Source organism: Apostichopus japonicus, chromosome 20 (genome assembly GCF_037975245.1).
Source record: "Apostichopus japonicus isolate 1M-3 chromosome 20, ASM3797524v1, whole genome shotgun sequence".
NCBI lineage: Eukaryota > Metazoa > Echinodermata > Holothuroidea > Aspidochirotida > Stichopodidae > Apostichopus > Apostichopus japonicus.
The window spans coordinates 16,602,942-16,630,749 of record NC_092580.1 but is presented as its reverse complement, the minus strand read 5'-3'; the positions used below and the strand labels follow the sequence as shown (position 1 = coordinate 16,630,749).

Genomic DNA, 27,808 nt, shown 5'->3' with positions numbered 1-27,808 from the left:
ATGGAAACCTTCAATCTAATATTACCCCTACTCAGAAAGGGCATGTGGGCGGCGACCATAGACTTAGGGGATGCTTACCTACACATCATGGTACACAAAGATCACCGACGGTTTCTAACGTTCCGGTATGCAGAGCAGGATTACCAGTTCAGGGCGCTCCCATTCGGCCTGTCCACGGCTCCCAGAGCCTTCACGAGAGTAGCGGGAGCGGTAGTCTCCTACCTCAGAAGGAGAGGGGTCACCCTGTACCTCGACGACTGGTTGGTGGTAGGGAGCTCTCAGTCAGAGGCTGCCGACAATGTCCACAAAACGCTCCATACCCTCCAAGAGCTGGGCTGGATCGTAAACGAAAAGAAGTCACGACTGTCTCCAACTCAGACGACCCAGTTCCTTGGGGCGATACTAGACTTCTCCGCCGGGGTAGCCCAACCCTCGGAAGAAAGAATCACTGCGGTCAGGACGACCACGCAACAGATCTTATCACATCAAGAGTCACCAAAAGTGATGTGGCTCCGAGCCCTGGGACTCATGGCCAGTCTGGTCGATGTAGTCCGACTGTGCAGGTTACACATGCGACCCTTACAACTACACCTCCTGAAGTCCGCAGACCCCAGAGATCCGGACATGACAACACCAATCTACAGGTCGGAGGAATCCACCCAGCACCTCCGATGGTGGCTCGACCCAGACAATTGGAGTCAAGGGGTACCCTTCACAATAGAACTACCAATGACGTCTGTAACGACAGACGCCTCACTCACCGGATGGGGGGCTCATTGGAGCAACCGCACAGCCTGGGGAACGTGGTCCCCAACAGAAAGATCACTCCACATCAATATTCTGGAGATGATGGCAGTCAAGAGAGCCCTGGAGACCTTCAACGAGCACGTACAGGGAAGAATAAACCACGGTCTTCACGGACAACACCACAGTGGTGGCTTACATCAACCGGCAGGGGGGCACCCACTCAGAGAAGCTCTGCCGACTAGCGTGGGAGGTTATAACAGCGGCCGAGGACTCCGGCATGATCCTACGAGCTTCCCACATTGCGGGCAAGCTCAACGTGATGGCAGACGCCTTGTCCAGGGGGCAAATAGACCCCAACGAATGGACGCTGGAACAGGAAACTTGCAACAGAATCTTCGCGATCTTCGGAAAGCCGATGATAGACCTGTTCACAACATACACAAACAGCAAGCTCCAGACCTTCTGTTCCAGACGGTTCCATCCCCAGGCCTCCGCCTACCACACGGATGCGATGTCCCTCCCATGGGACCACCTAGAGGCCTACGTCTTCCCACCGCTTTGCATGGTCGGGCTGGTTCTCAGGAAGATACGGAACTCCAAGGGCAGGTTTATCCTAATAGCCCCTTTCTGGCCTCGCAGACCCTGGTTCGCAGAGATTCCCCAGCTCCTCTTGGACGTCCCAGCAAGCCTACCGGACAAGCCCCACCTACTGTCCCAGAGACAGGGAACACTCTCCCACCCGGACATCAAGGGGTTGCAATTAGTTGCCTGGAAACTGTCCGGTCTTCTCTACGACAGAGAGGTTTTTCGGGGGCAGCTGCCGCGATGGCAGCCGACGCTAGAAGAGGAACGACCGCGAAGACTTACGATTCCCGCCTGCGGAAGTTCGAACAGTGGTGCCGGCCTAGACAAATACTGCTTACTAAGGCCTCTATAGCACAGACTGACGAGTTCCTACTCTCACTCTTCAGAGAAGGCAAACAGGTCTCTACAATAAAAAATTACAGGTCGGCAATCGCTGCCATCCACCAGGGCTTTCCAGACGGCTCCACGCTGGGCAATAACCCAGACATTGTCCAGCTCATCAAAGGCATGGCTAATCGCCGTCCACAAGTCAGACTGTTAGCCTCCTCCTGGGGGCTCTCAGCAGTACTGCATGCCCTGGCAGGGCCACCATACGAGCCAATGGGGAACGCTTCCCTGGCTGCCCTTACAAAGAAGAGACTCTTTCTTATTGCGGTAGCGTCAGCAAGAAGGAGGAGTTGCCTGCATGCCCTAACGACCAAGCCGAACCACATCAGATTCGAGGGCCATGGGGTGAGGATGGTTCCAGACCCGGCCTTCATTGCCAAGCACCAGGCCTTGACCTTCTTACCGGGGGACATTTTCATCCCGGAGATCAAAACCCTGTCATCAAAGGCCGAGGACAAACGATGGTGTCCAGTCAGGGCACTGAAGTGGTATTTAAGCAGGACAGAGAAGTTAAGACAAGCAACTTTCCTCTTCATCCTACCACGACCACCCTACACATCGGCCTCCAAGGATACCCTGTCCAGATGGCTAGTGGAGACAATACGCCTGTTCACAACGGGGGCTGCCCGGCCAAGAGCCCACGACATCAGAGGGGTCTCAGCCTCCACAGCTCTCTTTGCCGGTATCCCGATAGAGGACATCCTCAAGGCGGCAGCGTGGAGAACACCAACTACGTTCGTCGCCTGCTACCTAACTGACACACTACACGCCGATGCGGCATTTGGTAGCGCGGTGATGCGAGGTCCGGTGGGTAATAGGTCCCACCCCTCGGGCCTCCCACCATCGGGCAGTGCCACTCGCGGTGCTAAGGTTGTGAGGAAACAGGTAAGCGAGGAGTGAAGTAAATATTCCAAAACTTACTGGTTTGGATATTTACGAGTGAGGAGCTTACCTGTCTCCATTCCCGCCTCCCTCCCCCGAGGAGGGTGGGACACAGCCGGACGGGGGAGCGGTCGTTCGACTTGACTCACGACTCCAGGCACCGCACCAGATAGACAGAGCCAATAACTGCTAGAGAGTCTCCGGCCAGGTCTATCGGTGAGTGTAACCTTATATTTTTCGTATGCGTTTATATTACATGTTCTTCTTCGTATACGTTCTCACCTAAGTTGTATTAGGGTTAGCAAGTGTCTGGTCTTACAAGATTAGGCTCCTTGTTAGGAAAGGGGTAGTTACGCCTGCAGGGTTCAGTAGAGTGTTCCCCTTCCCCGCTGCGCGGGGAGGGTTACACTCCCCCTGCTAAGAAGGCATCAGTGACTTTTTGTTAGGGGCTCACCTAAGGGAGTTAACTCGACAAGAGTCGTTGGGGGTGGCCAGAGGGTCCTAGCCACCCCTATTTTCGTGACCGTGAGGCCACTTTTAAGGAATGGTCTCATGAGAAAGGAGGAGTGACCGGGGGGGTCCGGTCATAGAGGGCGCACAGTGTTATTATTTTACCAAGACTTTATAGGCACAGTAGAATGAGGTGCTAAGGTTGTGAGGAGACAGGTAAGCTCGTCACTCGTAAATATCCAAACCAGTAAGTTTTGGAATAACAACTCCCCGCTCGTACGTACACGGCCGTCATTAGCTTCACTATTATACCTTTACACAAATAACTTGGTCTGGGTGCATATACAGGGCCGGGACACAGTCTACTCGAAATACAGTACACATCGAAATTGTGTCTAGCTCTACAAAGCAACGTAGGACTAGGAGAATAAATTGAAACAAGACGGCAAAATCTCATTGGTAGATTCTTTTGAAAACTGGAAAACACTGAAGGAGGTCGGTGATTGCTATACCGCAGTTGAAGTAGCTTAGGCGGGAAGTTAGGCCTAGGTAAGTCAAATAACTTTTATTACCGATTCAACTACGGTAAGGATGTTGATGGCCTAGCTACAAGCACTGTGGGCTAGGCCAGTAACGTTAGTTAGGCCTTACAAGTTACATTCAGGTAATCTTAGTTAGTGTCACTGTCAGAACACATGGTAAAAGTATCTGTAATACTGTGACTAGGCCTATAGCCAAAGGCTTGGCCTGAATATTTGATATGGGCCTAATGTAGTTGTATCTAGTCTAGACGATCGTGAATTGCAGCCACCACAGTCAGCTAGGGTATTCAACAAGGACTCGGAGTTCAATAGGAATATAGTATTACTAGGCTACTCCTTACTAACCTAATTTTGTGCAGCTATGGAATCAATTTAACTGTTACTGCGCGAATCTTTTATCTTGCCTAGTTTCAAATGACTTTCGTGTCTCCAACTTCTTACCTGCCAAAATTTCTCACAAAATATTACTTGTGTTTATCAGTGCAGTTAACATCACTGTTAGCCTTACATTTCTACGAATGGCAAAGATACCTGATTTCGTTCATGGTATTTTGCGTCCTCCAAAAATCCACAAGAAGATAAATAAATTGATGTCGACCTACTCATTATACGAACATTTGATAGGCCTTCCGAATATCACAGATCTGACAGACAGCATATCACAGATCAAAGTACTAGGTAGCAATCTTTATTTTCTGTAAGTTTTGCTTACTTTGAAAAAAAACTTAATGAAGGAAAAGGATGCAGGTACATGTGGTTAAAATATATATGCCTTCTTTCTAGTAGCAAACATTTGGGTGCATGTAGTTAGGGAACATAGACTAGTAGTAGTCTGTAGGTGACTAAGGACAGGCCTTACTTTATTACTAACGTGACTTCTTTTTTTCCCTTTCTGATTGATCATTGATGTATAATTGACTCATGGACCACTGAAAATTCAGAAATTATGATTGTTATGTAATTGACACATTGCTTGCTGAAAATGCAGGAAGTATGACCAAACTCAATGCAGCACTACTACTCACCCTTAGATATAAGCACCTTCTGTACAAAACTAATGGAAAGTAGATGGCGTTTTCTTGTCTTCTCCTACTCCCCAGGCGACTAACACTCTAAAATCAGCAAAAAGACCTCCCAACAAAACAATGTTCCAAAGAATGGACATTTTGTGGTTAACTCCCAGCATATGATTCTGCCTATAAGTATAAGGCTTATGAAATAATAAGTAAGCAACAAGATCGTTTTTAGCAGAATTTTCGCAAAAGCAAACTTTAAAAGTGTTCATAATGGTGGAGAATAAGTATCAGATTGCAAAAATGGTTAGGCTAGTATATTACCATGGACATTATAGAATAATTTAACATACATGTGCATGAACTTCTAGGATAGTTGACGATACTATTAACTTGGTTGAAAGGCCAACTGAACTAATTTCCTGTTTGTCCTATGCATGCATAGCAAGGTAGGTATAGGCTGTACTTCCACCACATTCACTTTCCTAGTTTCCTTTATTGATCTAGTTATTTTGCTTCACTTGGTATGTAGCTAGGCTAAGCTTCATTCTAAGGTCAGTGAAACCCAACATACTGTAGAAAGTCACATTCTGTTTTGGTACTACTTAATTTAGTCTGCACTATATATCCTATGGTATGCAACATTGTTTGTGCCATGTTTTCGTCAGCATTTATTTTTGTATTTGTTTTCAGTAGATCTATGCTACAGAGATGCAAACTTCTCATAAAATCTATCAATGCTAATGCTACATGCATACTTTCCAATTGAACAAATTATACTTGGCCAAATTTGAATCCACCAAGTTCTGTACTATTTAGTGTTTACTGTTTACCAAGGCATGCGCTGTTACAACAAGAAGTGAAGGAGGATTAGATTTGGTCTATTTGCATGGAATACCCTTCTGTCATTGTTGTTATATTTGCAAGTAATACAAAGTGTATTCAAAATCCAGTTTTGCCCTTCATCTCCACTTCAGTTTCTACAACATCTGCATTGAGAGCATTGACAGGAAGTCATCCTATATATAAACTACCTTCAGTACATAGAGTTACAATAGTCTTTTGTTAGCAGTATCAAGTCATGTTAGCTTACTAGCTGATTACAATGAATAGCCCCCATGTTGACACCTGGAAGTCCTTCCTCTCCTTAAGGAGAAATATATTATATGGGATGGTGAGTAACTTCCTGGACATCCAGCCTATATGTGGCCCTTTATCAGAGTGAATTTAGAGAGTCAGGACAATACATGCAGAAGTAGCATTGCATCATGGTTCCTTAATGCCCCATGCCAAAACCTAAAAAGCCCTGTCATGGCAACAGTGGATTGCATGGACATCCTTCAACTACCCTGCCAGCTGACATATAATTTTTTAGAATAATGGCTCATGACGGTCTGTGAATAATTGTTGAATTCTTGCCAAAAGGCCAAGAATTTGATGGAAATGTTGTGTGTGTGTGTATTTGTGTACATTGTAAGACAACTGCTTGCAAACACGATTACTGAAAAGGTAAATATTACTATAAAATATATTCTGGCAAAGAAACCCTGATAAGAGTTTGCATTACAAACTTCATAATTAACATATGACCCCAACTTTTTCATTCTTTATCACAGCTACGTTGGATACTGTATGTTAGGAGAAAGTACTTGGCAGCCATCGATTTCAACTTTCACAGAAACCGTTCCAAAGAAAGATGGAGATGGGAATGATGAGTAAGTGTTTTTGTCTATTCCCTCATTATATGCTTATTTAATATGTGTAGTGAATGGCATTAGATGTACAACCCATTTCAAATGATACCTTTTAGGCACACTTCTGACTCACTTCACAACAGAATATTTACATTATTACCATAGATGCAATTGGTGGTTTGTGGATTCGTTTATGTCTTCAACCAGAGGTTAAATGCATAACTAAATTGAAACACTTTCAAGGTATTTACCTAGTACATGAACATACAATTCTACACTCCTTTTGATGATGGTAATTGTTTCTAGGTAGTATTTCATAGTGAAAACAATCAAGATTTAATTGACAGCAGCCTTATAGCTACATATGAAGATATTTGTTAAAATACCCTGTGAGTTGATTATCTGGAGGTGCACAAAGGAATATGCAAATCACAACTACCTCTTATGATTTCTTTTCAGGGTCAAGGTGAAGTACTCCACAGCCACCAAACAATGGCATCCGGTACCTGTGAAAGAGCCCAAAACCTATGGATACATTCTGCATTTCTGGAGAACATCGTGAAAGTTCTGGTAGTTAATCAATGTTCATCCAAACAGGCTTGAAAAACCCTACTTGATGAACCAAAATATGATACCAAGAGTGTCCACCGTCCATAAGCCAACAGTTGAAGACTTAACAGAGCCAATATAAGAGTAGGTTTACACAAAATCAATGGTTGTAGATTCTTAAGCTCATTTCCACAAATATATGATATGATTAATCAAACATTAAACAGTGGAAGTAAAATTATTATTGGCAGTTAAAAGATGGTAGAATGTTTGACAAAAGAACATTCAAAACCGTACTATAATTTGCTATTTTTTTTATCCCATTCGTTATGAGAGCTTGCATTAGACCAAATGTTATGGATGTAAGCTCTTTAATTTCACAGGAGATAAAATACTGCAAGCAAACATCAAACTTCGTTATTGATGCCCATAAAATTTAATCTCACCAACTGAAGTTACCAAAATGGTATAAAACTTCTGAAATTGTGCGTATAGTACATTTCTGGTGAAAGTGAGACACGTGAGGCAGTTTTTGTGGATATATCGGCGAGGTATGGATAGTTGCTTTGGAAGAAAAACTACCCTATTTTCCACAACTACCTATCCTTTGTTTTTCAAAGTTGTTCATGCATATGACATTGAGAAGTGTAGTCTCTATAGGTCAATTTATAAAGGCCTACATATGTCAAAATAAACATGTCTAACATGTATTGTCTTTTCCTTAAACAATACCTGGTTCTTTCAGTACCCTCAAATAAAGTTATCTCACAATCCATGATATGCATTGAAAAACATTAATGTTTTTTAATTTGAATATGTTTTTCTAAAATATGCCAACTTTAATTCCTGTGTAGTGACAATCCTCTGATGGAAACATGTTCCTTATGCACCAAACTGCACAGAATGGGATGACTACACTATTGTAATGTCCAGTTCTGACGGCTTTCCAGTAAATAAAAGACCTATGTGCAGTGTACCTGTAGGTACTATTACATGTCCTGTGTCCCAGTATCAGTAGGTCATATCTTTGGACCATTGCCAGATTCAAAGCTTCAGGTCCATTATGAATGACCGAAAATGAACGTTTGTTTAATGTAGTAAGCAAATGTCTTGACATATGATCTGCTTGGTTCTCGAGTTCTAAATGAATGTTATGAAGGGGCTCTTGCAACCCTAATCTCAAAGATAAATTAGCATGTAAAACTAGCAAAATTATTGCAACCACTATAATATTATATAGCAATTGTTGTCAGCCAATACTCATAGCTAGTACAGTAACTAGGTACAGTACCTCTTGATTACAGTTACACCTCTCTTTAAATGACTCCAATTCGTCATGAAGATAACAAAGAAAGGCCATGTTCGGGTATATCAGTAGACCTGCTTATAGCAAAAATTACTAGATACGACTTCATTTTACAATCACGTATTAAAAACCCACACTCAATGATTGGATACAGCAACTACTCTCCCACAACCGTGCAACAGCAATAACTACTTTGTATTCCTAACATGTGTATCAGGACATGAACAGTAGTTACTTACGAGCCATGAGTACCGGTTGTTTTTGTGTACAATTAAGGTCTCTGCTGTGACACTGTTTTAATGAATACTCCAGAGGCATGCTATGTACAGGAATACTTTAAAATTAGACTATATAAAATGAACTGTTTTGGTAAAATGATGTCCACTCTATAAAATTGTCATAAATAATAGGAGGGAGTTATTTTCTGTATGGCTGATGTGATGAATTTGCTCACAAAGACTCACATTGGTGTTGCTATATACATTCTTAAAAGTTCACTAAATTATAAGATCACTTCTCCAAAATAATACATGATTTATGGATATTGTTTGCAACATATATGCCTACCAAAAAATGTATGGCAAGTTGTTAATTCAAACACACCCTAATATCAGCCTCATCGTTATTGTAAAATGTTCACAGAATCGGATTAATAAGGGCATTAGGGGAGGCATTAAACCCAGTTCCCTCTCCCACAATGGATCCATCGCAAGGTTCCACAATAGAAAGAAAGTTTCAGTCAGATCTGGCCAGTCAATCTCATTACACTGTTCCTGCAGTAGGCTATACTCTGACAAAATATGGTAGGAAAATTGTACCAATTATTAGTGCCGGACTGGCTGCCGGGGGTACTTGGTAAGCACCCCAGCCTTGGCCCCTGAATCATCAATTTGAAAATAAAAAAGTAAAGTTTTGAACCACTTGTTAGATCTCCTTTGTTTCTTTTTCACCTTTTTGTTTTTCTAAATTTTTCCATTTTGTAGCTAATATGGGCCTGCCCCATCCCCACCAACCCCCCCCCCCCCATACCGTAATCTGAAAAATCTGCTTCTGTGTCACACTTTTGTCAAAAGCGGAATTGTTGATCTTTGGAGGGGAACGCATGTCCCAACAAAATATGTATCTTCAAGGTGAAGAATATTACACCCATACATATGTCATATTGAATTACCTCTATGTATTACATCAGTGAAAATAACTAAAAATATAAATTATGCACTTGGCCGACCCAAAAATTTATGAATTTGTTTGCTCACAATGCAGACAAATTCAATGTGTGTAAAAATTACCCACAAGTCCGACACTACAAATTGTAACAGGTCATTCCAAGTAGAACATATAACAACTCCCTCGACATTCTCCAATAACATAAACATCTAGGGCTATACAGCATTCCACAGTCATTCTATGATTGAGGTGAAAGAGTACTTTTCACTGCCTTAGCTCCCCCCCCCCCACACACACAATGGTACAACCGTTAATCGTGCAGAATCAGAAGTTGGAGAAAAATAGAGGGCGCCTGACATTAATTGCTTGGCTGGATTCATTGTATAGCCCCTTTAACAGTACTGCTTGTCTTCTGAAGAACTCATGGTAGAACTTTATAAACAGCATGCTTCATGGAAGGGTGTACACATAAATAAAAGGGGAGGCATCCTAATTTAGGAAATTTTATTCCCTTGAAATGATGTAGGCTATTGGTCTCCTAAATGCTGGTCAAGTTTCAGGCCTGAAAATATACTTTTAGCAATCTCTTGTTTTTTTTGTGAATTAACTATCCAATATGGCTGGCATGTGTTTTTGAGGGGTGGGGGGGGGGGGAGAGAGAAGGTTGTTGTGTGTACATGTTACTGTACATGCCTTTCAAATTAGGGGAAATCATATATTGTGACCTTTCCTTGACTCCAAACTGAAGATAAAATGTATCTATATGCAATGGTGATGGTGTATACATACATGAGTGCACGCATGTGCGTTCATGACACACATCTTGCTAATGCAGTATCTTAAGAAGGGAAGTATGGACCTTAATATGTAACTGTACCACATTGAGTAAAAGCACCCTAATTAGTTTGGTAGGGAATAAAGTTCAATGCAGGTGACCAAAGATCAAAATGTAAAACATTCAGTTAAAGTTATACAATCTCATGAAATTCTAAATTGATACTAACAATTTGGATGCTCCATAAAGAAAGAAGCAAAGGTCATTTGGAATGACCAGAATTCTGTGTAAAAATGTGCAAAAACTTTGTAAATTTTGTGATATCTCAAGAAAGCTTAAATTTTTACTGACTTCATACCTGGCGCGTGATTAGATCATGTAGGAAGGTGCAACACCTATGTTTGTAAAGTCAACAGAGGTCAAACCTGGTCAACCTAATATCTAAAGATAGGAAACCTTGGTACATTTCACACTTTGTATATTGGCCATTGGATAAAGTGATCATGTGTGCGGCAAGTCATTGGATGGGCCAAATTAGTTGTGTCCAGTTCAAACATAAAATCCACATACAGTGTACCCAGGAACGTAGCTAAGGCCTGATGATTGGGGGTGGGGGGGGGGGGGGTGTAGTGGCTGAAATTCCAACTGGATGGGTTTCGGAGCCAGAAAAGTCCGACTGCTGCCTTGTACACCCCCCCCCACCCGCACTATTTGTCAACATTAAAATGTTGAACGTGCGCGTATCACATGGATTTTTTTTGGATACATTTGTACCACTGGCCCTCACTTCACAAACTTATTAATCACTCTGGTTAAGCAAGTAAGCAACTTAGTATAGTTATCTGCTTGAAGGCTGCATAGACTACTGACTACAAAAGCTATGTTAATGTAACAAAGGGGATTTTTTTTTCTTCAACAAATTACATTCGACGACATAGTGAATTATAAAAAAAACAGTGCGTTTACTAGCACGCTTAATATTATTTTTCTTTGGGGGGGGGGGGGTTGGGGCTATTTATCACTCACATCAAAAAAATTCAACTGTTCACTTCATTCCAACAATTAAACATTTTGCAGAAAAATGCTGAGTTGACGAGATATGATAAGTTGTCAATTAAAGATTTTGCAGAAAAATATCTAATTGACAAGATATGATAAGTTGTCAATTAAACATTTTTCAGAAAATTGTTCAATTGCTCAGTTAGAGCATCTGAGCAATCCAACATTTTTCTGATTTTTGATAAGATTTTATCTTGTTATCTAAACAATTTACTGGAAAATGTCAACTTATGGGGCAAAGTTTTACTCATGTTGATGGCACTTGTAAGCTTCCGTAGATTAGCATTGAGTGTTTTAATTGTCTACCATAGAGACAATGTATATCCTGACCTTACTTGAAGCTAGCCAACAGGGTCAACCCACCAAATAGCAAAGTTAATACATAAATTAACCGAGATGGAGCTGGCGAGCGTTGTACAGTAGTTCTATTTGGCATTTTTTTTTTTAGAGTATTCAAAATCATATAAAGTTTTGTATGGTGGAGTATAAGAATCGCGAGATACAGTTTCTCAATGTGACAAGGAAAAGTGGTAAATATGACTGATTAAAGGTCAATTTTGACCAAAAATTTTAGGTCACTCACAAATTACAAGAATATGTGAAAATTAAAGTGCGACAGTCGGAAATTCCGACTGTCGCACTCAAATTTTCCAACTATCGTCAGTTTTACCAAGATTGGGGGGGGGAGACACCCCTACAACCCCCCCATCTAGCGACGTCCCTGAGTGTACCATGTAATGTGGTTCAATTTAAACTTAACATGTGTATCGTGATGAATCACAACCTGACAATTTTCAAAGGTTGTTGATCTTTACCATGAGAAATTTAGCCATGGTGAGTTTTCACCTACTTTGTGATGTATTACCTAGTTTGGAAATAAAAAATAAAAAGAGGGGAGGTTTGATGGTTGAGGTATGTTGGGGATAAAATTGACCTCTAATAAAAGTTTTTTACAAAGTGCGGTACGTCATCACAATGAGCAGTGTATACCAACATTGTGCATCATTTTCTAAATTGTTTTACTAGTGTTCTCCAAATTTACCAGACCCACCCATCCCCATGGAATTCTTAAGAAGCATTATAGAAACTAAATGTAGAGTCATATCTGTATCTGTTTACTGCATTCATGCAATCATTGTTGCACACATGTATCGAACTTGCATCATGCTACATACATGCGTTGTACAAGAATATGCCTCGTTTGAATGAATGGTCAACACAGGTTTGTAAGAGCATACACAAGTTCATATTGTTCTATGTTGCTGCATATACTGAATGAAACATATGGTATAATATGTCTACCTATTGTTTCAATGAATGGACAACACATATGTCAGACTGGAACCATGTATACAACCAGTGTCGTACACTAGCATTGAAGCATCTAACTATGTGTACAGGATCAGCACCAGTACATTTGCCATAGTACTTGAACCATGTAATTTGTATTGTATTCTGCTGCGTATAATACTGATTGACTTGTGGAATAATATGTCTATACCTATTGTTTGAATGAATGGTCAACATCATGTCAGACTGGAACCATGACTGTATGTAATCAGTGTAGTACACTAGTATTTTTGCAACTTACAATATGTCTGTGAATGGTTAACACATATTTGTCAGACTTGAACCATGTATGCAATCAGAGTTGTACACTAATACTGATACACCTAGGGTTGGCTGATTTAAATCACCTTTTCTTTTCTCATGTTTTTCACTCTTTATTCTATTTTTGTTATTTTTTATTTTACTACTGTAAGAAACTACTGTGAGTCTGCTTCTGTAGTTTCATATTTATTTAGTGTATTAGCATATGTAACTTGTAACATCAATTAGTGTGCAGAATCAGTTTATGTACACTTGTAAAGCAAAGGTTCCAAGTGTTTTTCTAAAGTAATTAAATAAAACACTGCTTAAAATGTGTTAGTCTTAAATGTTTAAAATACTGTAAGACCCGGAGTTAGTGTGTGGATCTACCACAGAGAATAAAGCATAAAGGACAATATGTATTAAATCTTTTTCAACGTTACCACTAAAACATAAACACTGAAATGCAAACTTGAAGGTGTATTGTACAGTCAATAGACTTTCAAATTTAAGAGTCCTTCTTCATGTTCAATGCGTTAAATAAGAACACAAGCTTAGCAGCTTTACAAGTTCCAAGGTGGTTTCTCAGCATTAGAGCGGACCAGACCAAACCTGGTTCAATTTTCTGCGGAATAGCCTGTACCTATATGCACACTGTATGAGATACATCCAGGTGGCAGGCGTGCACATGTGTATCAGTTGAAGTCAATATCGATTTTGTATGGAGAGTAAGATTTAATTTAAAGAAAACAGAAAGTCAAGCAGACATTCTATTGTTATTAAAATAGTTGATTCTGTTTTGTGACAGATAAGTGAAAATAGTACTCAACAAGAATATGTACTTGTTCTATACTCTGGACATCTAGTAGGTTGGCCAGATATATTTAAACGAAAGTGTAATAAAATCATAAATCATAAGATTTTTTCTTTCTCCAAATTGGCATAATTCATCCTGTAGGCTCGTACCATTCATGGTAGTAATTTAGATACTCATAACTGGCTCGAAATTTAAGTCACCTTGACGACATTTACATTCATCAAAGACGTGTTGTATTAAAAAAATATTAAAAAAACCTGATTTAAGAAGAAACAAAACAATCAATTTAAATAAATTAAACTAAATCAATAAAAAAAACTTGATTTAAATAAACTAAATTGTCAACCCTGGTTGCACCATCCAGCATTGTAGAAGAGTACCTCTACCTATACGTTTGAATGAATGGGCAGCATATATTTATCTACTGTATGCAATGTTTGTTGTTCACATTGCATTATAATATTCAAGTATGAATAGTCAAGTTATTGTCAGACTTGAACCATGCAATCTCTCTTGTACACTGTTGCATCATTCTGATGACACTGTGAAATAATATGTACTACCTATTGTTTGAATAGTCAAAACATTTTTCAAACTGGAGCAATGCAATCTGTGTTGCACACTTTTACAACATACATGATGCTTTGTGTATGTATGTCTACCAATTGATTGAGTATGTTATCAAGATATTTGTTTCTAGATTCCCCCTCTACACTGTGTTTTGTCCTGTTGGCCTCACAAGTACATTATATGACTAACTCATGTTGCAATGTAATGCTTTTCTTATGAATTAGACTGACTACATGGTAGAGTACTAACACTCTTACAGGGCCCAAGTTGTGCCATATCAAGAACGTTATAGTCTGTGTTTAGGATTGTATCAGATTTTAAGAAAGAATTTGTACACTTGTAAGGAAGTATACAGTTTGAGTACTGTCAAATGCTTTCGGTAATTGTTGTGTTTTCAATAAGATTTTGACATTTCCCAGTGTAGAGGGAACCAAACTTTGACATTTATGTGGAAAAATGTTTGAATGAATGATCAACAGTACATTTGTCATACTGACACCATGCAATTTGTATAGTTCTCTGCTGTATCATGCTCTGCGTTATGGAATGGTATGTCTACCTATTGCAGGCGCGTATCCAGGATTTTCTAATCCTGGAGGGGGGGGGGGCAATTACTATCTAAGCGCCACTATTGGTTGGCGCACAGTGTAGAAGAACATTTCTGGTTTTGATACCCCCCCAGATCACCGGATATGGCACTTCTCGGCAGTGGCAGAGATTTCTTGTCAGAAGTGGGGGGGGGGGGGGTTGCAGGCCATTGATGAAATAAAAAGTCATAACTGCTGGCTCACTATCTAAGTTGAGCGCCACCATAAGTTGGCGCGAAGTGCACAAGAATTTTTTGGCAAATATTGCCTCCCAGATTGCAGTAAATAGCACTGCCCAGGCCTGGAAAAGCTGCATTTAACCATTTCATATTTTGAATATTGAAATCTCATGATCTGTCACTGATGTGTAACTGAAATGAAAAGCAAGATTTTTCGTTATTTCATGTTGTATTCTCAACTTGTAAATAAACGGTCACCATGGATTATATAGCCTATTGGCCGTATCCAATCAACTTTTTCTGAATCGCATGCGCTTTACCACTGCAACATATAGGATACAGTAAAATTAATTTCAATGCAGTTTTCCCGCGTGGGTGCAATGAAAGGGGGGTGTATGCGGTTTTACACTATCTAACGCAATGTAGTCGCCAAGAACCTGAAGTATTTTTAAGGGAGGGCCCGAGGAACATGAACTTATAGCAAGCTCCTCATGGTAAAACATAATTGCACCTATTAGGTGAATTGAGTGTACTGTTAATAGTAGGAGAGACTAGCGTAGGTTCTTATGACCAACTAGACCGGTTTCTGCTCTCAAACTTTACAGGAGGAGCTTCATCAGTAGTATGAATATTTTATATTCGGCCTGGGTGTCTCGTTCTCAAAATGCATCTATTTTCTGTGCACAAGTTTTTATGGACTCATAGTGCATCTAAAAGAGCTTCGTGTGAACCTTGAGAGTCAGCTGATTCTTCGTTAGTACAAAACCTTGAGTTAACAAGCAAATCTTTGAGATTTTGGACCCTTTTGTAGGCTAGAATCGGTTCTTTTGGAAACAGTTTGGATAATTCCGCGTGTTGCGAGATTAAGTGCCAATGTTTCAAAAGTGCTTTTTTCAAATGCGTGGTTTTAATATGGGGTGTATAGGTAAGCTTGAACACCAGTGGTGGTTCCTTTTGTTTAGGTTTGGTAGTGAGGTATTGCCCACAGTTTTCAAATTTTATGCCTTTCGTGGCTGAGGCAATTTCCTCTTTCTTATAGTTACGGAGTAACAGTTTCGATGTGAACGCGTTCTTTCTCTGTAAGAAATCAGTCTCATTGTTACAGAGCGGTGCGTATCGTAATACTTCCCCTTTAATGAAGCCTTTAAAAGTGGCAAGTGGGTGTGCAAAGTTTTTGTCGAGGTATTGGAAGGTTTCCGTGGGTTTGGTGTTGACTTTGGTGTCTAATAACCCATTGGTTTCGAACCTTGGACCTTTGAAGATTTTCAAATCTAGGTATGTTACCTCGGTGTGTGATATTTCTACCATAAACTTTAAGAAGCGCTGAATTTCATTCAGCCAGTTTACTAGTTGTTCAAGTTCCTGAAGTGAACCGTCGTTAAGCAATAGAATGTCATCTCTATAGCGGAGCCATTTTAAGATTTTATTATCTCTCGGTAAAGTCTGATTTTCTAGTCTTTGCATGACGATATCACAGATTTCCGGAGAGGCTTGGCTACCCAAAGCGCAATCGATCTTTTGTAGATAGAATTGGTTATTGAACTCGAAACATTTTCTTGTTTGCGCATGGATATGGAAGATATTTTATTTTATTCCATATATATTCGCTTTTTTTCCGCCTTTTCATAGACTCCTTGACATATATCTAATGCCTCCTCTTGGGGAGTATTGGTATACATGGCGACGACATCGAGTGTAGCAAGTACTACTGTTTTTGGTAATGGGGTGGCTTCCAAAATTTTCAGAATGTGATTTGTGTCTTTCACATGGGTGCTTTGTTTTAATACAATAGGAAGCAAGAAATAGTCCACAAATTCCGATATTTTTTCGGTTGTGATCCGTTTCCGCTTATTATCGGTCTGCCGGCAAATTTAGAGTTAGCTGGGGGTGCTTTATGAATTTTTGGTAGCACATATATGACCGGTGTGCGGATCTTGTGGCTATATGGTGACAAGTACTCGAAGGTGCTTTCATCGATTTCTTTTGCAGAGAACATTTCTATTAGTGTTTCCTGGACTAAACTTTTAGTTTGAAACGTCAGATCACTTTCTAACTTTTCGTAGTGGTGACTAGCTAATTGCCTTTCAATTTCGGCTTTATAGTCTGAGTGATTCATGAAAGGGGGGTGTAGTCGGTTTTACACTATCTAACGCAACGTAGTCGCCAAGAACCTGAAGTATTTTTAAGGGAGGGCCCGAGGAACATGAACTTATAGCATGCTCCTCATGGTGAAACATAATTGCACCTTTATATATAAACATTAGTGAGATAGGAAAAATGGAAAGGTCAAAAATGGAGTTGTCGGTGTAAGGGGCAGGATGATGCGCACACCCCTTCCAAAATCCTCGATCCGTCACTGGCTACCCTGTGTTTATAACAGGGATCAGTGCTGTAATTATGACCTCCTCTTTCTCTTCCCAGTGTATTGGCGTTTATCTTCTACTCACTCGTTTTCTTCTTTTTCTCTTTCTTCTTTTTCTATTCCCTTCCTTCCTCCTCTTTTTCCCCCCTGTTTTGTCCTCTCTCTCTTTTTTCTCTCCTCTTTTTCTTACCTGGAGGCACGTGCCCCCAACGCCCCCCCCCTGGATACACGCCTGTATCGGTTGAATGTATTGTCAACACAAATTTGTCAGACTGAACCATGCATGTAATCAGAGTTGTACACTATTGCCGCATCATGTGTAATAATGTCTACCTATTTTTGAAGGAATGGGCAACATATACATCTACCACAACCATGCAATCTGTTTTGTTCAGTTGCATCATATGGGCTACATTGTAGAACAACAGGTCAACCTTACCTAGTGTTTGAATGCAGGGTCTACATACACCTATTTAATATTTAAGTCTTCCAATCTGTATTGTTCATTGTAGCTTATATCTGGCTTGATTATTGTGAAAAATATGTCTACCTATTATTGAAATAACTGGTCAACACCTTTATTTTTACATTCAAAATCATTGCATGAAATTAAACAAAATAGATTTTTTGATTTATGTTCATGAATAAATATACAGGCATAAGTTACACAGTGAAAATCTAAAAGCAGCTGCATCAAATGCATTAGAAACCTCTGTTGTGTTTCCTGTACCGCAACTCCCTGCTTCGACTTTTGAGCAAAACAGTTCCTTTTTCGGTCACGATAGAGCACGGGGAGGGGGAAATGAGAGGAGAATTTTGCAAGCTAGATTGTAAACATACAATATAAATTCAACATTGCCATAACCTCTACAAAAGTGAGTGAAAGAGAAGTCACAAGTCCTCTGTTTCCTTTGTTTTTGCAACTATTTGTGGCATTATTTTATCTTCATACGACATAAATAAGGTATATATCACAAACGTATGGCCAGCAAAGCTATTAGCATTTTGGCTAAGAAAGGAAAAATTAACCAGAAAAGTTGACATAATTGATCTATTCAGTTTCTTTGACTATGGAACCACCAGCCTATAACAACAAATATCATCATGAAACATCTGCAAATTGATGAACAATACTTAGAAATTTAAGCTCATTAATCTCTTGAGCAATTTGTCACATCATTCTTTGAACTGAGAGGAAACTGAGTATCTTGAATTGGTAAGACATGAAATCTTTGTATTTCATACAATACCCCATGTAACTAAATCACAGGCCCACAACCCTGTTTTCTAATAGGCCCTTCTTGTCTTAGAAACCTGAGATACCTAGTCGCACTTAGATACCTAGTGGCCCTTAGATACCTAGTCGCACTTAGATACCTAGAGGCACTTAGATACCTGGTCGCGCTTAGAAACCTGGTCGCAATTAGATAACTAGTCGTACTTAGATTCCTAGTTGCGCTTAGATACCTAGTCGCGCTTAGTTACCTAGTAGCCCTTAAATACCTAGTGGCCCTTAGATACCTAGTGGCCCTTAGCTACCTAGTCGCACTTAGATACCTACTGGCCCTTAGATATCTACTCGCACTTAGATACCTAGTGGCCCTTAGATACCTAGTGACGCTTAGATACCTAGTGGTGCTTATATACCTGTTCTCCCTTAGAAAACTGGTCGCGCTTAGATACCAAGTCGCACTTAGATTCCTAGTCGCACTTAGAAACCTAGTCGCACTAAGATACCTAGTCGCCCTTAGAAACCAAGTGGCCCTGAGATACGCAGTGGCCCTGAGATAACTAGTCGCACTTAGATACCAAGTCGCGCTTAGATACCTAGTTGCGCTTAGATACCTAGTGGCCCTGAGATAACTAGTCGCACTTAGATACGAAGTTGCACTTAGATACCTAGTCACCCTTAGATACCTAGGCAACCTTATACATAGTCCTGCTTAGATACCAATTTGCGCTTAGATTCGCAGTCGCACTTAGATTCACAGTCGCGCTTAAATACCTATAGTTACAGCCCTTATTTACCTAGTCGCGCGTAGATACCCAGTTGCGCTTAGATACCAAGTCGCGCTTAGATTCGCAGTCGCACTTAGATTCCTAGTAGCGCTTAGATACCTCAAGCTTATAAGATACCTAGTCGTTCTTAGATACATAGTAATCTATATATAAATGACTGGGAAAACCATGGAGTTGTTCATGATTTTGACACACATAAATTATTTAGATGTTTTTGTAAAGTTTAACATAACGAAAGTAAACTTTGTTATAAATAATAAAATAACAATATACTTTGATAAACAAGCCTAGCATAAAAGAAAAAGAGTGCAATGCACAACATGTGTTGAAAATCATGAAAACTCTTGGACTAAAAACCCAATCTTCACCCCATTTAGATTTCATAAATTCTGATGTGAGCATGGATGATTACGTTATAACATTAAGCATGCAGACAAGGAGTAACCTGTTTATAATTGACTGTAAAAAACCGTGGAGGTGTTCATGATTTTTAACACACACAATATATTTAGATTTTCGAGCAAACTTTAACATCATTTACATTTTCTAAATAAGCATTTCAAATGATCCCACTACCAAACAAGTAATATACACACGGTTTGTGTATATATGTAGTTTGCCTACACTTGAGCTGTATCTTCATTGCATATGAATAAGTCTTTTAGCATGCAGTTCGTCATGAAGGATCATGCATATGGCTAATAGCTATTAAGTAATCAAAACACTAATATGTACGACCGCTGCATCCTGGTTGACAAAGTCCCCTTTTCCATTCCTACATTTAATTCTACATAGGGTTCCTTCCTACGTACACTACTTCAAATGTTTTTGTGTCGTTTTAAATTATAACAGGACTTATTGAATAAAGTTATCCTAGTTAGAAATATACAAAAATAGACGACAAAACCTCAAAATTTCCATTTGTCTCTGTTAAAATGCACAAAATGTTGATAACAGCAATCACAAAATCCATTCTTATGCGTTCCGCAAACAATCATAAGGACTCGGCCATTTCAAATCCATCCAAGCTGATCCCCGGCCAGTCTGTATAGAATGTCATTCAGCGAGATCCCTTACATTATTGAATGATATATGATGAGTTCATAGCAATTTAAAACGTTTATAGCGAACTAAATAATGTGATGTCCTTATGATAAACTGAAGAGAGAAATGGATATTCCAGCTCTGCTTTCTCATTGATGTAGTAGTTACTCATCTACACATCGTCATCCTACACATTCTCATCATACACTTCCTCATTAAGAAATTACGAATTCCCAGTGGTGGATTAACGATGGAAGGTTGATCAAATATCCTGGAGGTGGTTGCAGGTATTTTCTGCCAGTTCATCTTCAAGCTGTCGAGGAAACAAGAGAAATGTTACTCAAAAATATTGAAGCAATCTTTGGATATGGGTTCCTCTTGTACAGCTATGTTCAAGAAATTTTTTTAAAGTAGTTTAGGACTATTAATCTATGCAACATTGAAGAACAAATTTATCTGGTACGGACCTCCATGATCCAGCATGTGTACCATCCCAGAAATGGCCCTTTGAATCAATCTAGTCCGTGTACATCTGCTAGTATCATCACTTTTACTATGGAGACTGGGTGATAGGACGGGAGATGGCTGAGTTCCTGGTGGCTGCAAGCGGTCACTTCATCTGGCGGAGGCTGCAAGCAGTCACTATATCTTTGTGACTAGAACCTGAGACCTTATGATGAAAGGAGCCGTCAACCACTGAGCTAACACTCCCAAGACATCAAGAACTTCCATAACATCTGGAAGTCTGGAACATCTGTAAAATATAAAAATATACCTGTTCAGATACCTAGTCGTGCTCAGATACCAAGTCGCCATCAGAGACCCAGCCGCGCTCAGATAACCCGTCAGATACCCAGTCGCACTCAGATATCCGGTCACACTCAGATACCCCGTCAGATACCCAGTTGTGTTCAGACACCCAGTTGCGATCAGATACCAGTCGTGCTCTGATACACGGTTGCGATCCGATACCCGGTCACGCTCACATACCCGGTCACACTCAGATACCTCGTTAGATATTCGGTTGCACTCAGATACCAGTCGCGCTCTGATACCCAGTCGCACTCAGATATCCGGACACACTCAGATACCTCGTCAGACACCCAGTTGTGGTCAGACACCCAGTTACGCTGAGAAACCAGTTGCGCTCTGATACCCGGTCACACTCAAATACCATGTCAGATACCCAGTTGCGCTCAGATACACGGTCGCGCCCTGATACCCGTTCACGTTCACATACCCAGTCACACTCAGATACGCCGTCAGATATTCGGTTGCACTCAGAAACCAGTCGCGCTCTGATACCCAGTCGCACTCAGATATCCAGACACACTCAGATACCTCGTCAGATACCCAGTTGTGTTTAGACACCCAGTTACGCTCAGACACCAGTTGCGCTCTGATACCCGGTCACACTCAAATACCATGTCAGATACCCAGTTGTGCTCAGATACATGATCGCGCTCTGATTCCCGGTCACGCTCAGATATCGGGTCACACTCAGATACCCCGTCAGATATTCGGTTGCACTCAGATACCAGTCGCGCTCTGATACCTGGTTACACTCAAATACCCTGTCAGATACCCAGTTGTGCTCAGATACACAGTAGCGCTCTGATACCCGGTTGCGCTCTGATATCCGGTCACGATCAGATACCTGGTTACACTCACATCACTATATCTGGCAGAGGTTACAAGCAGTCACTTCATCTGGCATTGACTACAAGCGGTCACTTCATGTGGAGTTGACTTGTGGCAGGGCATTCAGAAATTACGAATTCCCAGTGGTGGATTAACGATGGAAGGTCGATCAAATATCCTGGAGGTGGTTGCAGGTATTTTCTGCCAGTTCATCTTCAAGCTGTCGAGGAAACGAGAAATGTTACTCAAAAATATTGAAGCAATCTTTGGATATGGGTTCCTCTTGTACAGCTATGTTCAAGAAATTTTTTTAAAGTAGTTTAGGACTATTAATCTATGCAACATTGAAGAACAAATTTATCTGGTACGGACCTGCATGATCCAGCATGTGTACCATCCCAGGAATGGCCCTTTGAATCAATCTAGTCCGTGTACATCTGCTAGTATCATCACTTTTACTATGGAGACTGGGTGATAGGACGGGAGATGGCTGAGTTCCTGGTGGCTGCAAGCGGTCACTTCATCTGGCGGAGGCTGCAAGCAGTCACTATATCTTTGTGACTAGAACCTGAGACCTTATGATGAAAGGAGCCGTCAACCACTGAGCTAACACTCCCAAGACATCAAGAACTTCCATAACATCTGGAAGTCTGGAACATCTGTAAAATATAAAAATATACCTGTTCAGATACCTAGTCGTGCTCAGATACCAAGTCGCCATCAGAGACCCAGCCGCGCTCAGATAACCCGTCAGATACCCAGTCGCACTCAGATATCCGGTCACACTCAGATACCCCGTCAGATACCCAGTTGTGTTCAGACACCCAGTTGCGATCAGATACCAGTCGTGCTCTGATACACGGTTGCGATCCGATACCCGGTCACGCTCACATACCCGGTCACACTCAGATACCTCGTTAGATATTCGGTTGCACTCAGATACCAGTCGCGCTCTGATACCCAGTCGCACTCAGATATCCGGACACACTCAGATACCTCGTCAGACACCCAGTTGTGGTCAGACACCCAGTTACGCTGAGAAACCAGTTGCGCTCTGATACCCGGTCACACTCAAATACCATGTCAGATACCCAGTTGCGCTCAGATACACGGTCGCGCCCTGATACCCGTTCACGTTCACATACCCAGTCACACTCAGATACGCCGTCAGATATTCGGTTGCACTCAGAAACCAGTCGCGCTCTGATACCCAGTCGCACTCAGATATCCGGACACACTCAGATACCTCGTCAGATACCCAGTTGTGTTTAGACACCCAGTTACGCTCAGACACCAGTTGCGCTCTGATACCCGGTCACACTCAAATACCATGTCAGATACCCAGTTGTGCTCAGATACATGATCGCGCTCTGATTCCCGGTCACGCTCAGATATCGGGTCACACTCAGATACCCCGTCAGATATTCGGTTGCACTCAGATACCAGTCGCGCTCTGATACCTGGTTACACTCAAATACCCTGTCAGATACCCAGTTGTGCTCAGATACACAGTAGCGCTCTGATACCCGGTTGCGCTCTGATATCCGGTCACGATCAGATACCTGGTTACACTCACATCACTATATCTGGCAGAGGTTACAAGCAGTCACTTCATCTGGCATTGACTACAAGCGGTCACTTCATGTGGAGTTGACTTGTGGCAGGGCATTCAGAAATTACGAATTCCCAGTGGTGGATTAACGATGGAAGGTCGATCAAATATCCTGGAGGTGGTTGCAGGTATTTTCTGCCAGTTCATCTTCAAGCTGTCGAGGAAACAAGAGAAATGTTACTCAAAAATATTGAAGCAATCTTTGGATATGGGTTCCTCTTGTACAGCTATGTTCAAGAAATTTTTTTAAAGTAGTTTAGGACTATTAATCTATGCAACATTGAAGAACAAATTTATCTGGTACGGACCTCCATGATCCAGCATGTGTACCATCCCAGGAATGGCCCTTTGAATCAATCTAGTCCGTGTACATCTGCTAGTATCATCACTTTTACTATGGAGACTGGGTGATAGGACGGGAGATGGCTGAGTTCCTGGTGGCTGCAAGCGGTCACTTCATCTGGCGGAGGCTGCAAGCAGTCACTATATCTTTGTGACTAGAACCTGAGACCTTATGATGAAAGGAGCCGTCAACCACTGAGCTAACACTCCCAAGACATCAAGAACTTCCATAACATCTGGAAGTCTGGAACATCTGTAAAATATAAAAATATACCTGTTCAGATACCTAGTCGTGCTCAGATACCAAGTCGCCATCAGAGACCCAGCCGCGCTCAGATAACCCGTCAGATACCCAGTCGCACTCAGATATCCGGTCACACTCAGATACCCCGTCAGATACCCAGTTGTGTTCAGACACCCAGTTGCGATCAGATACCAGTCGTGCTCTGATACACGGTTGCGATCCGATACCCGGTCACGCTCACATACCCGGTCACACTCAGATACCTCGTTAGATATTCGGTTGCACTCAGATACCAGTCGCGCTCTGATACCCAGTCGCACTCAGATATCCGGACACACTCAGATACCTCGTCAGACACCCAGTTGTGGTCAGACACCCAGTTACGCTGAGAAACCAGTTGCGCTCTGATACCCGGTCACACTCAAATACCATGTCAGATACCCAGTTGCGCTCAGATACACGGTCGCGCCCTGATACCCGTTCACGTTCACATACCCAGTCACACTCAGATACGCCGTCAGATATTCGGTTGCACTCAGAAACCAGTCGCGCTCTGATACCCAGTCGCACTCAGATATCCAGACACACTCAGATACCTCGTCAGATACCCGGTTGTGTTTAGACACCCAGTTACGCTCAGACACCAGTTGCGCTCTGATACCCGGTCACACTCAAATACCATGTCAGATACCCAGTTGTGCTCAGATACATGATCGCGCTCTGATTCCCGGTCACGCTCAGATATCGGGTCACACTCAGATACCCCGTCAGATATTCGGTTGCACTCAGATACCAGTCGCGCTCTGATACCTGGTTACACTCAAATACCCTGTCAGATACCCAGTTGTGCTCAGATACACAGTAGCGCTCTGATACCCGGTTGCGCTCTGATATCCGGTCACGATCAGATACCTGGTTACACTCACATCACTATATCTGGCAGAGGTTACAAGCAGTCACTTCATCTGGCATTGACTACAAGCGGTCACTTCATGTGGAGTTGACTTGTGGCAGGGCATTCAGAAATTACGAATTCCCAGTGGTGGATTAACGATGGAAGGTCGATCAAATATCCTGGAGGTGGTTGCAGGTATTTTCTGCCAGTTCATCTTCAAGCTGTCGAGGAAACAAGAGAAATGTTACTCAAAAATATTGAAGCAATCTTTGGATATGGGTTCCTCTTGTACAGCTATGTTCAAGAAATTTTTTTAAAGTAGTTTAGGACTATTAATCTATGCAACATTGAAGAACAAATTTATCTGGTACGGACCTCCATGATCCAGCATGTGTACCATCCCAGGAATGGCCCTTTGAATCAATCTAGTCCGTGTACATCTGCTAGTATCATCACTTTTACTATGGAGACTGGGTGATAGGACGGGAGATGGCTGAGTTCCTGGTGGCTGCAAGCGGTCACTTCATCTGGCGGAGGCTGCAAGCAGTCACTATATCTTTGTGACTAGAACCTGAGACCTTATGATGAAAGGAGCCGTCAACCACTGAGCTAACACTCCCAAGACATCAAGAACTTCCATAACATCTGGAAGTCTGGAACATCTGTAAAATATAAAAATATACCTGTTCAGATACCTAGTCGTGCTCAGATACCAAGTCGCCATCAGAGACCCAGCCGCGCTCAGATAACCCGTCAGATACCCAGTCGCACTCAGATATCCGGTCACACTCAGATACCCCGTCAGATACCCAGTTGTGTTCAGACACCCAGTTGCGATCAGATACCAGTCGTGCTCTGATACACGGTTGCGATCCGATACCCGGTCACGCTCACATACCCGGTCACACTCAGATACCTCGTTAGATATTCGGTTGCACTCAGATACCAGTCGCGCTCTGATACCCAGTCGCACTCAGATATCCGGACACACTCAGATACCTCGTCAGACACCCAGTTGTGGTCAGACACCCAGTTACGCTGAGAAACCAGTTGCGCTCTGATACCCGGTCACACTCAAATACCATGTCAGATACCCAGTTGCGCTCAGATACACGGTCGCGCCCTGATACCCGTTCACGTTCACATACCCAGTCACACTCAGATACGCCGTCAGATATTCGGTTGCACTCAGAAACCAGTCGCGCTCTGATACCCAGTCGCACTCAGATATCCAGACACACTCAGATACCTCGTCAGATACCCGGTTGTGTTTAGACACCCAGTTACGCTCAGACACCAGTTGCGCTCTGATACCCGGTCACACTCAAATACCATGTCAGATACCCAGTTGTGCTCAGATACATGATCGCGCTCTGATTCCCGGTCACGCTCAGATATCGGGTCACACTCAGATACCCCGTCAGATATTCGGTTGCACTCAGATACCAGTCGCGCTCTGATACCTGGTTACACTCAAATACCCTGTCAGATACCCAGTTGTGCTCAGATACACAGTAGCGCTCTGATACCCGGTTGCGCTCTGATATCCGGTCACGATCAGATACCTGGTTACACTCACATCACTATATCTGGCAGAGGTTACAAGCAGTCACTTCATCTGGCATTGACTACAAGCGGTCACTTCATGTGGAGTTGACTTGTGGCAGGGCATTCAGAAATTACGAATTCCCAGTGGTGGATTAACGATGGAAGGTCGATCAAATATCCTGGAGGTGGTTGCAGGTATTTTCTGCCAGTTCATCTTCAAGCTGTCGAGGAAACAAGAGAAATGTTACTCAAAAATATTGAAGCAATCTTTGGATATGGGTTCCTCTTGTACAGCTATGTTCAAGAAATTTTTTTAAAGTAGTTTAGGACTATTAATCTATGCAACATTGAAGAACAAATTTATCTGGTACGGACCTCCATGATCCAGCATGTGTACCATCCCAGGAATGGCCCTTTGAATCAATCTAGTCCGTGTACATCTGCTAGTATCATCACTTTTACTATGGAGACTGGGTGATAGGACGGGAGATGGCTGAGTTCCTGGTGGCTGCAAGCGGTCACTTCATCTGGCGGAGGCTGCAAGCAGTCACTATATCTTTGTGACTAGAACCTGAGACCTTATGATGAAAGGAGCCGTCAACCACTGAGCTAACACTCCCAAGACATCAAGAACTTCCATAACATCTGGAAGTCTGGAACATCTGTAAAATATAAAAATATACCTGTTCAGATACCTAGTCGTGCTCAGATACCAAGTCGCCATCAGAGACCCAGCCGCGCTCAGATAACCCGTCAGATACCCAGTCGCACTCAGATATCCGGTCACACTCAGATACCCCGTCAGATACCCAGTTGTGTTCAGACACCCAGTTGCGATCAGATACCAGTCGTGCTCTGATACACGGTTGCGATCCGATACCCGGTCACGCTCACATACCCGGTCACACTCAGATACCTCGTTAGATATTCGGTTGCACTCAGATACCAGTCGCGCTCTGATACCCAGTCGCACTCAGATATCCGGACACACTCAGATACCTCGTCAGACACCCAGTTGTGGTCAGACACCCAGTTACGCTGAGAAACCAGTTGCGCTCTGATACCCGGTCACACTCAAATACCATGTCAGATACCCAGTTGCGCTCAGATACACGGTCGCGCCCTGATACCCGTTCACGTTCACATACCCAGTCACACTCAGATACGCCGTCAGATATTCGGTTGCACTCAGAAACCAGTCG

General features: G+C 42.1%; 3 protein-coding genes across 21 annotated transcripts in view; 2 read left to right on the top strand and 1 right to left on the bottom strand.

Moving 5' to 3' along the window:
- LOC139961344 (uncharacterized) lies at positions 1-6,903 on the top strand. The gene is made up of 2 exons (XM_071960488.1): positions 1-2,511; positions 6,760-6,903. The coding sequence occupies exons 1-2, from the start codon at positions 1-3 to the stop codon at positions 6,901-6,903; spliced, it is 2,655 nt and encodes an 884-aa protein (XP_071816589.1).
- Positions 1-27,808, top strand: part of LOC139960902 (ATP-binding cassette sub-family C member 3-like) — a 132,172-nt gene that overhangs the window by 25,160 nt on the left and 79,204 nt on the right. For 13 of the 14 annotated variants that reach the window (XM_071959586.1, XM_071959587.1, XM_071959581.1 and 10 more), the window contains 2 exons: positions 6,223-6,321; positions 6,760-6,993. The exons of the other annotated variant lie outside the window; for it this stretch is intronic. The gene's annotated coding sequence lies outside the window, so the exon portion shown is untranslated. The remainder of the gene's footprint in view (positions 1-6,222; positions 6,322-6,759; positions 6,994-27,808) is intronic. 14 annotated transcript variants of the gene reach the window in all.
- The window catches only part of LOC139960904 (uncharacterized), a 38,254-nt gene continuing 28,257 nt past the window's right edge, over positions 17,812-27,808 (bottom strand). For 3 of the 6 annotated variants that reach the window (XR_011790658.1, XR_011790659.1, XR_011790662.1), the window contains 10 exons: positions 26,982-27,268; positions 26,638-26,827; positions 25,434-25,720; positions 25,090-25,279; positions 23,886-24,172; positions 23,542-23,731; positions 22,338-22,624; positions 21,996-22,185; positions 20,792-21,078; positions 17,812-20,637 (listed from right to left, as the gene is read on the bottom strand). The gene's annotated coding sequence lies outside the window, so the exon portion shown is untranslated. The remainder of the gene's footprint in view (positions 20,638-20,791; positions 21,079-21,995; positions 22,186-22,337; positions 22,625-23,541; positions 23,732-23,885; positions 24,173-25,089; positions 25,280-25,433; positions 25,721-26,637; positions 26,828-26,981; positions 27,269-27,808) is intronic. The other 3 variants (XR_011790660.1, XR_011790661.1, XM_071959592.1) reach the window with 2 other exon arrangements.